The 12,537-nt window shown below is 43.9% G+C and overlaps 1 protein-coding gene across 1 annotated transcript in view; it reads right to left on the reverse strand.

The window, feature by feature from the left end:
• The window catches only part of LOC111977262 (collectin-12-like), a 57,018-nt gene that overhangs the window by 18,187 nt on the left and 26,294 nt on the right, over positions 1-12,537 (reverse strand). Inside the window, 3 exon segments of the mRNA XM_024006646.2 lie at positions 150-197; positions 200-220; positions 223-267. Of these exon segments, the coding sequence (XP_023862414.1) occupies positions 150-197; positions 200-220; positions 223-267 (114 nt within the window).

Raw genomic sequence — 12,537 nt, forward strand, 5'->3', positions numbered from 1 at the left:
TATTGGTCATGGTAATGTCATGTTACCCTGGGACTTTTGTTTTGAAAAAATATGATTCCATAGACACCAGTGGAGGTAGTGAAACTATCTACAGTCAGAATACAAGTTTACAGAAGCATGCACTTTGACTGACAGGTGTCCTTGCTTACCTTTATACCCGAGGACAGCAACAGCGATGGTGAGTAGAGTGCACAGCCGTAGAGCAGTGCTATGGAGGTTCTGCCCACTCATTCTTACACTTAGTACACTGGGTACCCTCCTGGATACCTACACAAGGAGAGAAATGCAGACAAATAAAATGTGTATGTAAAAACATATTAAAATAGTTCTCGACAGCATCATAGTTAGTTTGTTCACACTATTCAAACTGTTAACACACACACACACACACACACACACACACACACACACACACACACACACACACACACACACACACACCACACACACACACACACACACACACACACACAACACACACCAACGGTGGCCCGCCGACAAAAACAGGCCCCCAAGTGGGGAGTATTCCCACAAAAAAATATATATTTGATCATGTCTCAAGTAATCAAGGTATACAATTATTGTTATTTTCAAGTACAATTTATTTTGGAATTGTGCCAGTTGTGGCCAATTTGCAGTGTACAAATCATAATTATCTGATTATTATTTTCCGGCCCCCAGACAATTCGCTCCAACAAAAAACAGCCTGCAGCTGAATCTAGTTGACTACCCTTGCCATAGGAAGTGAAAGGATTTTAAGTGCCTTTAAACGGTGTATGGTAGTAGGTGCCAGGCGCACCGGTTTGTGTCAAGAACTGCAACAATGCTGGGTTTTTCACGCTCAACAGTTTCCCAGGTGTATCAAGAATGGTCCACCACCCAAGGGACATCCAGCCAACTTGATACAACTGTGGGAAGCATTGGAGTAAACCTGGGCCAGCGTCCGTGTGGAACACTTTCTACACCTTGTAGAGTGCAACTCAATATTAGTGTTCTTAATGTTTTATACACTCAGTGTATAKTCAATATATTATATCATATGACTGTATATCCTGCATCTCTGCACTCTACCTAGGGGTGCGTCCCAAATGGCACCTATTCCCTATATAGTGCAAGTGCACTACTTTTGACCAGAGTCCTATGAGCCCTCGTCAAAAKTAGGGCACTATAAGGGATTAGGGTGCATTTGGGTATATTATGGCTCAGGTGGCTACAGAGTCAGGCTATGTGGAGACAGCAGAGAGCCTGGTCAAAGTGTGGCCTGGCTGGCCCTATGTSGGCTGAGGTCTGGGCTTCTYCAGGCCCTGGGTCTGAATCTCCAGGTCCCCACATCTGGACAAACAGCCTGGAGGCCACATTAAAGGGCCCAGTTGTTCCCTGAGGCCCCAGGTGGTGAGGGGGTGAGGGACACCATAACAAGACCCCCCCAAACTGTTTACACTGTGCCACAGGCTTATTTTCCTGGGAAAGCCTTCACTTGGCAGACTCTATGACACACACACACACACACACACACACACACACACACACACACACAACACAACACACACACCACAACACACACACACACACGACAACAACACACCAACACACACACACACACTCCTCATAATGAAACGTAAACAGACAGTTCCTGGATTCAATAATCAACATCAGGCTGTAGGAGTATGTATTCACACCAGGGACCTTCAAGTGCCTCCAACCAGCGGGGAAAGTCATGGAGGAATGTTGGCATTCTCTTACATTTTCCTGGAATATTTCTTTCCAAGGATATCTTTCCTGACAGATGAGTGGCGAGATCCACAGTGCTGACGGGAACACAGCTGCATTACATTTGAATTCAGGAAGTGGGCGAAAAAAAGAAAGGTCCTGCGTTTCATGTACCTGAAACAAAACGTATTTGCATGCCCAGCTCAAGGAAAGCCACTTCCAACATTTCCATGGCAACACAAAGATGGCCTGTGCCAATGCAATCTTTGTGTTAAAACTTCTTGACCTATGGCTGATAAATGCCTGTAGGGCTTGCTGTCTCATGTAATATGATTATGATAATGAATTATATAAGTGATAATGCCCGAGAAGCCGTTGTTTGGAGGATATATTGGCACGGTTGTTGTTAGGTCCAAGACCCCGTGCCAATATATCCTCCAAACAACGGCTTCGAGGGCATTATCACTTTTCTACAACGGGTTAACAACATATTCAAACAATGATTGACATATTTTCATATGTTTTTTTTTATTTTGATGAATTTATTCATACTATTTCATCTTTCCACGAGATATAGTCACAACACGAATCTAGGGTTGCTACCCAAGCCGGCTGGTCAGTCGTTCTATCGGTTCCTTTGCCAGAGACCCGACCCAGTCSTTCTGTTCTAATTCTATGGATGCCACCCAGTCAAATGTTTCATTGCCATGACAGCTGGCAATGTTCTTATCCCTTGCTTGCTAACACAGCCTCGTCCAACAGTGCAGTCAGAATAACAGCRAAAGGAGCTGCATTTGYGTTTGTTTTAAGCTGTTTTCTGGTGATTGTTTGGGGATACATCCATAACAATGAGCTAATGATGCGCGATTTCACCTGGCATAGAACATTTAATATCTCGCCAGGACACACAGCTAACACAATCACTTCAAACTGAAGCTGCATTTCGTGTTCTTCCTTTGACATTTCTTTGTATATATCCATAAAAAATGAGTCATGATTTCGCCTGGCAGAGAAAAGCTGCCTGCCTGTCTGTCTCGTCCTGACTCCTGACAGGTTCATGACCATAGGACAGCTGGAGATCGAATTTCAATATTGAAACAATATTGCAAATGTCAGTTGCAAATCTCCGCTGTTGAAAACCAAATGCCAGTCTAAACAAAATGGTAGATAATGTCTAGATGCTTTTTACATAGTATATCTAGTATATAAATGAGCTGGCTGAGCTGATGAGACAGTGGATTGTGTGTATCAGATGGAACAGAGTAAACAGGCATTTCAACGTCATAGATTTAGCCGATGGTAATTTGTGGAATAGACACCGGGCTGGAATGCGGTTTTAACCAAACAGCATTCAGGATTAGACCCACCMGTTGTATAAAGCCTAATCATTTCCATTGTAGAAAAGCATTGGTGTAGAATAGACTCTGGCACTCAAGTTCTCTGGCACCAAATAGATTTTCTAATTGGCTAAAGTTATCCCTCGCTAGCTGTACTGCTCTTCAACTGCATAGGTGGTGACTCAAGTGCTCTGGCACCAAATGTGGCACCACAAATGTGGCACCACTCAAGTGCTCTGGCACCACTTGAGTGCCAGAGCACTTGAGTCGCCACCCATGCAGTTGAAGAGCTAGCGAGGGATAACTTTAGCCAATTAGAAAATACTGAAGTGACCAGCTAGTCAGGTTGCTCTGCTGCTATAGGGCCGCAGTGGGACTTTGACCAGGATACCAGGCCTCCTCTTTCTATAGCTGTCCTGGGACCTGTAATGATCATTGGCAAGCAGACCTCAGTTCAACACCCTTTCCAGCTGGAAGATGTATTCTGTCCACTCAGCCAAGTCAAAGTGAAAAGGAGATTTACCGGAAGGAGTGTTGAGGCATTGAGCTGCCAAGAATATCTCTTAATATCACTGTGCCGGTTCTTTGTGTGCAGACAGTCATACAGAATCACCTCAGACAGGTCTTATAGCAGCTGACCAAAGTATTGGTCGGTGAGATGTAGTGGCCAGTGACAAAGCTCCTCTTCAATTTGCCTCTGTGCATGGATCATTGTAGAACATGGCAATGGTTATTCAGTTTGTTAGGGCGAAACAAAATGGATTTCAAAGCTTCAAGAACATTTATAACGACTGACGTGTTTGGAGTGCAAACCCAATGCCGGCTTCCACTGCTAAAAAAGAACATGACAACATGCATCACTTCTAAGTAATCAAAAAGACTTGGGCCAGMAACTGCAGACCTATCTAAATATGTTGACAGATATTTTATAAATCTATTGTGCTAAAAGTAAATCAAACACGACAAAAGGAATGTTTTACAATACACAGACAAGGCGTTCCAACTCCATCATCATTAGGGAATGTCGACAGGATCAACTAAGCTCTCAGGGTTAGCTGTCCGAGTATCCAAAATGGAGGACAGCTGTCAAAACACAAACATGGCCGCCACCAACAACAAACAACAACAAAGCAAACCCGCTACCCCCTCCATTTCCTGCACTTCCCCCCCCCTCCCTCCCATTGATTGTAAGATTCAGAGTCAAGGGGGCAGACTGGGCCGGAGGTTTCAGATGAAGCAGCTGTTCTGTTGGACCTGTGTTTTTTCCTCAGTCCAGAGACCGTCTCAGTCCACGGTCATGATCCATATGTCATGGCTTAATTGTTGGTCTCCCAGTGGGTGACTTCCTGGATGGGCCCTGGGGTCTGGCAACAGGACAACAGACACAGACCCATAGGGCTCTATATCACTGGGAAAGCATCTGTATGTTTACTACTATAGGCGCCTGGGATACACACAAGGCCTCTAGATTCTCTGGTTGATTAGAGTGATCGCCATCTGATAGATGGACATTGGACAATTCAAACAAACAAAGTGAAACAAAAAACTGTCTGTTCTCATATCAGATCACAGAAGTAAATCCTCAAAACAGACCGCAAAACACTGAGGACAGAACCTCTGGATAGCTGATACTATTTAGACATTAAGGTTTGGGTGTACTGGACTGCAGCTAAATGTCTTCTAGTCTATGCATATCTGGACTGAAGACTGAGACAATTTTCTCAGTGAAAATCATTAAATGGATTTCATTATAAACATTTCCGAGGAAGGATCTGAGAGAAATCAGAGCAGACTCCAGATAAATGGAGACAAGAGTGAAATYGGCGCTTCCTTGTTCACAGTTTGACGATAACGCGTTGTCTATATGTGGAGTTTCATGGTTCCTTCAGACTGGCTGCTGCTCATTCAACTGGACAGTGGTTTGTCATCACTTCCCTCAGCTGCGAGGTCAAACCTAGTTGAGCCTGGCCAACCACAACCACAAAACAACCAACCTCTAAGATACTGAGACCATGCTGAGACCACAGGCTGACAAAAAAAAAACTTTTACTGCTCGTAGCAAAACACAATGTTGCTCCAAACACAAATAACTTTTCCATGACAAGTAAGGAACAACCATCGCTTTTCAACACTACAGTAGSTGGTTTTCCTGACCGTGGACGTTTGGGATGAACAACGTATGCTATTGTTCTCCTAATGCTATTGAGTTGATATGACATCCTGACAATGTCTACCTTGATCACATTGGATTACGCTGTTATGTCCCAGAGCTTTCTCTTTGACCAATGTTTGGTACATATACTGGAACTGTATCATCAACTTGTTCTCTTCTTCAAACTGACCATTAAAAGGGGCACTCTGGGATTTAAAAAACATCCAACTGGTCAGGTGGTATCATTCATTTAACTGTCCAAAAACGGATCTACCAAATCCCGGATTTCCCCCTTTAATTCTTGCCTAGGAGGGCAAACGGGTGTCCATGGTCCAAACGTCCGAGCAGAACTGATACGGCCTTGCTCATTAGAAGACAGTGTTTATTTACAGTAAATATGAGGAGGGAAGCTATAGTAACCGATGAGAACAGAGTGCTCTGAGCTGAGGTCAGTCCGAGAGTGTTCTGGAACTGTGCCCTGCCTAAAACACACTCAACCCTTGGAATCAGCCCAAATCAGCTCCAAGAAAGCAACCATTGCGTTGTTATGTGAAAGTGAATTTCTGGTTCTCTATTTCTCAACCATGGTTGAGATGGTTGAGAAATGGACTAGTTCAGGATAGACTCAGGAAGACAATGGGCAGTCATGGATAACCTCGTYGTGCCAAAAATACCAAAATGGTGTCCAATATGGTTGGATGTTAAATTTGTTTTTGTAACTCATGCTAAACGCTGGACTTGTTCAAAGCAGGTTTAACATATCTGAAATCCAGCAGCCCATCTGTGGCTCGTTACTCCAAACAGAAATTAGAAGTTTAATAAGATCATTTGATATACTGTAAAACAAGCCAAGATCTTTTTACAATTTGGAAAGGGAGGATGGCTCAATGAATGACTCTGATTTCCTCAATAGCATAAAGAAGTAGTACAGAGTAGGAGACAAAGTGTGTGTGTGTGTGTGTGTGTCCATGTGAGTGTGTACAAGTGGGCGTGCGTGCTTACAGTATGCGTATGTATCTGTGTGTGAATGAATAAACATGAATAAATGGCTTACACCAATGTGAAATCCTGTCATTAAATGAAAATGCAATAAAAGACTCAGCCAATGTATCTGTGTGTGACTGACTGGGAGGTATCACTGGGGTTGGCACAGCAGAGACTCAGCTCTGCTTCCCATTACCAGGATGCTGCTCTGTGGGCAGGGGGAGGTGACCCACCGTGCCTTAGGTTTATGCCCAGGCTCCAAACTGAGCCTTCAAGCTAAATGAGCTTAATGTGCTCAAAATACAATTCAGTCCAGCTCTCCCTACTACAGGGGAGGTCCTGGCAGTACGGCCTGCCTAATGACGGWCTGTTTAACAGCTTGGATTGAATGTGATCCAAAACATGCCCCCTGTGTTCACTTAGTTTCTACCTGTGAATTACGTAATACATAGGGAGTGGAGAAACCAAGCGGCCAGAGGGCTCTGAGTTCATGCGGTGTCTCTTGGGGGCCCTAGGAAACTGACAACATCTCTGACACCATGTGTGGCCTGATTTAGGCTCCATCTCTTTTATTGCATGTGATGGAAACCATTCGCATCCACCACACGAGACAGGCGGACGTGATGCGAGTGGTTATGTGTGGAGAGGAKGGAGGGAGGGAGGGAGGGAGGGAGGGAGGGATTGACATACAGACGCTGAGGGAAGAGAAAGAATTGGACAGGGAGAGAAATGGGGAATGAGACATGTGGAGAGGGAGGATAGAGGGGAACAGAGAGGGAGGAACATGGAGAGAGGTGGAGAGAAAGCAGAGCGGCTGTAGCAGTGACAGTAAAGAACACAGACAGTAACTCCTGCCACGCCAAAGGACAGTACGAGGAGCCAAGCAGGAAGTTTGACAACGTGTGACACTGTGACAGAAAGCTTAGGAGAGTCTGAGACAGGGATYTGCCACGTCCCCATAGATGAAACYACTGCTCCTCCTATCAACCCACAAAGCCATTCTATCACATATCTACTGGTTTCTACTGGTCACATACTGGCCACATACTGGTCTACTGGTCTCTACTGGTCACATACTGGCCTCTAATGGTCGAATGGTCTCTACTGGTCCAGACTGGTCATATACTGGTCTTTACTGGTCTACTGGTCACATACTGGTTTCTTCTGGTCTCTACTGTTTACCTACTCGTCTCTACTGGTCAAATTACTGGTCTCTTCTGGTTTCTACTGTTTACCTACTGGTCTCTACTGGTCACATACTGGTGACCACATAAATGGTGCCTCTACTGTAGATATAAAGGTGGTCAAATTCTTCACTCTTTACCATGCCTAATTATCCAGTAGAGGTAAATAAACATGTACAAAATGGTTCTCAGATGAGTTCATTAAGCCATGCAGGCAGGGAGGGCAGGCAAGCAGGAAGGCATGCAAGGAGGCAGGCAGGCAGAGAGGAAGGGAGGCAGGAAGGCAGGCAGCAGTATATACTGGGTTCCTACTTAGCCAAACCCTCCCCACCCCCAACCCCATCAGAGGCCCTCCCTGGGTCTGTACAGACTCAAACTTTTTGCAGCAGTTACAAAAACAGGTCATCTTTCCATAAAACTACATCAACAAAGGTGTGGAGGGAGGGGGTGGAAAGGCCTCTTTCAGCTTTGGGATTTGAGATCCAAGGGATGACTTGGGTTTTAAGACCTGTGTGTGTGTGTGTGTGTGTGTGTGTGTGTGTGTGGTGTGTGTGTGTGTGTGTGTGTGTGGTGTGTGTGTGTGTGTGTGTGTGTGTGTGTGTTGTGTGTGTGTGTGTGTGTGTGTGTGTGTGTGTGTGTGTGTGTGTGTGTGTGTGTGTGTGTGTGCGTGTGTGTGATATTAAACTCCTGTCACCATCACTTGTAGGAGTTTAATATCATACTCTCCAAGAAACCGAACTACCTAACATTAGCAGAAAGAACGAGTGGAAGTCGTGTTGATGACAATAACATGACATAGCCAGAGGTAACATGGACTGAAGCACAGAAACTTGCCATGAATTTCAACAGAAAAGTTAAGAAGTCCTTGGCTTAGCCTAAAAGAATGTCTTGCCATACAACTGTGGTCTAAAAAGACGTCTGCTAAACGGCAAAAAATGTCAAATGTATATGTCCACACTTGAATCAACATCTTCTTCAATAAAGGCCTCGAGAGAAAAAGCTCAATCTGAAAAAGTGAGAATCAGTGATCCACTTAAAGTCATCGTTTTCRACAGTAATATTTGGCAGAAATGTGTCTCTTTCCCCTTCTCTTTCGTAACCATCACACTGAGTTCCAAAGCCTCCCTGCAGTGTCTCTATGCTCCGCTTAGTGTTGTTGTAATGCTTGGAACCGGGTCTATGTCTCTGCCTCTTTAAAATGGACTCATCTCATTGGTCTCCGTCCCCCCTGGGCCTCATCTCGTACTGGGTCCTTCAAAGGCCAATCAAAATGAACCGAGATGCCACAAAGACCCCAAGTGACGATAGAGAAAAGCCAGAACGTCAAACAGAAACAAACACGCTAAATGTAACTAGAAAGGAAAGAAAACAAACAAGAGGACATTTTTCCTCTGATGCACACAGCTGGAAAAATAAACCATGACCTGGTATTTGAGGCATGACATTTTCTGACTGGCTCCTTTTGTTGTCGTTGCTGGACCTTCTGTAATGGCTACACTAGGAATAGCACCTTCCAGTGTGCTCTCTCCCGCCTCTGTTTCTCTTGCTCTCGGTCTCTCTCTCTCTCTCTCTCTCTCATTCTCTCTGTCTCCTCCTCTCCTAACTACCTGCCCCTCTCCAGACAGTAACCATGGCAGTATCCAGAGGCCTTGTTAGCCATGAACTATGCGCTCTGTGTCCAACAGTTCACGTTTACTTCCTAATACACCATAAACAAGACGCCGGTGGTCGTAAAGCATGTTTTATTGAGTAGCGCAAATAAACTCCCCCCTGTGCAAGATGACAACAGTCACATGTCCAGGCTGAGCTCATACCTCATGAAGAGGAAACGCATGCTACTCTCTCTCCCAGCCCTCCTGACCCAACCCCACTCAATCTTAGTCCCGGTCCAACTCTCGACCCACTGTTACACTGTGTGTCTATCTATCATGGAGCACGTTCTATTGAACCATGGTTGCACCCCAAATGGTCTACGGAGTCGTGGTCAAGAGTAGTGCGCTACATAGGGAATAGAGGGTCCCATTTGGGACACAGCCCATGAAAATGGCATACAGTATCTTACACTGCCCCAGTCAAACCCAACACTCATTACATGAATGGTTATGTCATAAGGTAATTAAATGGGTGAGTGTTTGACTTTAAGACATGTACAGTATGTGCGTGACCCAGGGAAATGGATGGGAGAATAAACTCCTAACCAGCTCTGCAGAAGTGATTTAACTTCAGAAAGAGCCATGAGGTTCTACTTAAATCACCCCATCAACACACACCCCATTCACGCACACATTTTTTTGTTATTTACTTAAAACTGCATTGTTGAAAAGCAAGCATTTCACTGTTGTATTCGGCGCATGTGACAAATAAATGTGATTTTGATTTGATTTGACACACACACACCACACACACACCACCACACACACCAACACACACACACACACACACACACACACACACACCCACACACACACACAACACACACACAACACACACACACACACACACAACACCACACACACTGCAGTGGATAGTAGCCATTTTATGGGCTTCTGACAAATTCTGCTAATTTGTGTGTTTTTTTACGCTGATCTTAACTTTTTTTGTACATAATGTCTCCCCCATCATTTCCTATGAACGAAAACAGCTTCTGGACATCAGAACAATGATCAGTAAACTCGATTTGAATGAACATTTCTACTTCAACGAGTTGGCAGCTCTGGACGTTCTGCTTACTCCAGACCAGGTCCTAATCCATGTGACTTGAAAGAGGAAGCAGCGGCGAAAGAGAGGCAGGTGAGGCGGCACCCTGATGAGACTACCTCGGCAAGCAAATATACTGCCATTGCCCTCTGTTCTATTGGCGAACGTGCAGTCACTGGAGAACAAACTAGATGAGCTCCGTTTGAGACTATCCTATCAACGGGACCTGAAAAACTGTAATAGTATATGTTTCTCAGAGTCATAATATACATCTAGCTGGTTTTCTATGCATTGTCAAGACCGGACGGCAGACGAGGGTAAGACAAAGGGAGGAGGTTGTGTCTCTCTGTTAACAACAGCTGSTGCGCAATCTCWAATTTTATTAGATTTTTTATTTAACCTTTATTTAACTAATGTTAAGAAAGTCTTGAGTTTTTGCTTGCCTGAGTTAGAATACTTCATGATAAGCTGCAGACCATACTTTTTACCAAGAGAGTTTTCATCTATATTTTCGTGKCTGTCTATTTACCACCACAACTGATGCTGGCACGGGGCCAGTGATTTTAATACAGGGAAACTAAAATCCGTTTTACCTAATTTTTACCAACATGTAACCTGTGCAACTAGAGGCGACACAACTCTAGATCACTTTAACTCCACACACAGAAACGCATACAAGGCCRTTCCTCGCCCTCCCTTAGACAAATCAGACCATAATTCTATCCTCCTGCTTCYTGCTTACAAGCWAAAATTCAAAAAGGAAGTACCAGTGAATCGCTCAATATGGAACTGGTCCGATGAAGCAGATGCTAAGCTACATGAATGTTTTACCATTTTTCACCTGCTAATAYTGAGGTGTTTACCACATCAGTCACGGTCTTCATTAATAAAAGCATTGGCGATGACGTCCCCAAAGTGACCGTACAGATACAGTTGAAGTCGGAAGTTTACATACACCTTAGCCAAATACATTTAAACTCAGTTTTTCACAATTCTTGACATTTAATCCTTTAAAAAATTCCCTGTCTTAGGTCAGTTAGGATCACCACTTTATTTTAAGAATGTGAAATGTCAGAATAATAGTAGAGAGCACCCACACACACAACACACACACACACACACACACACAACACACACCACACACACACACCACACACACACAACACACACACACACACAACCACACACACACACACACACACACACATCTGCAGTGGATAGTAGCCATTTTATGGGCTTCTGACAAATTCTGCTAATTTGTGTGTTTTTTACGCTGATCTTAACTTTTTTTGTACATAATGTTCCCCGCATCATTTCCTATGAACGAAAACGAGCTTCTGGACATCAGAACAAATGATCAGTAAACTCGATTTGAATGAACATTTCTACTTCAACGAGTTGGCAGCTCTGGACGTTCTGCTTACTCCAGACCAGGCCTAATCATGTGACTTGAAAGAGGAAGCAGCGGCGAAAGAGAGGCAGGTGAGGCGGCACCCCCTGATGAGACTCCTCGGCAAAAATATACTGCCATTGCCTCTGTTCTATTGGCGAACGTGCAGTCACTGGAGAACAAACTAGATGAGCTCCGTTTGAGACTATCCTATCAACGGACCTGAAAAACTGTAATAGTATATGTTTCTCAGAGTCATAATATACATCTAGCTGGTTTTCTATGCATTGTCAAGACCGACGGCAGAGAGGGTAAGACAAAGGGAGGAGGTTGTGTCTCTCTGTTAACAACAGCTGTGCGCAATCTCTAATTTTATTAGATTTTTTATTTAACCTTTATTTAACTAATGTAAGAAAGTCTTGATTTTTGCTTGCCTGAGTTATGAATCTATTTCAGTGAATAGCTGCAGACCATACTTTTTACCAAGAGAGTTTTCATCTATATTTTCGTGCTGTCTATTTACCACCACAACTGATGCTGGCACGGGGCCAGTGATTTTAATACAGGGAAACTAAAATCCGTTTTACCTAATTTTTAACCAACATGTAACCTGTGCAACTAGAGGCGACACAACTCTAGATCACTTTAACTCCACACACAGAAACGCATACAAGGCCTTCCTCGCCCTCCCTTAGACAATCAGACCATAATTCTATCCTCCTGCTTCCTGCTTACAGACAAATTCAAAAGGAAGTCCAGTGAATCGCTCAATATGGAATTGGTCCGATGAAGCAGATGCTAAGCTACATGAATGTTTTACCATTTTTCACCTGCTAATATGAGGTGTTTACCACATCAGTCACGGTCTTCATTAATAAAAGCATTGGCGATGACGTCCCAAAGAACCGTACAGATACAGTTGAAGTCGGAAGTTTACATACACCTTAGAAATACATTTAAACTCAGTTTTTCACAAATTCCTGACCTACATTTTATCCTTTAAAAAATTCCCTGTCTTAGGTCAGTTAGGATCACCACTTTATTTTAAGAATGTGAAATGTCAGAATAATAGTAGAGAGAATG

This window comes from Salvelinus sp. IW2-2015, linkage group LG17 (assembly GCF_002910315.2).
Source record: "Salvelinus sp. IW2-2015 linkage group LG17, ASM291031v2, whole genome shotgun sequence".
Taxonomy (NCBI): domain Eukaryota; kingdom Metazoa; phylum Chordata; class Actinopteri; order Salmoniformes; family Salmonidae; genus Salvelinus; species Salvelinus sp. IW2-2015.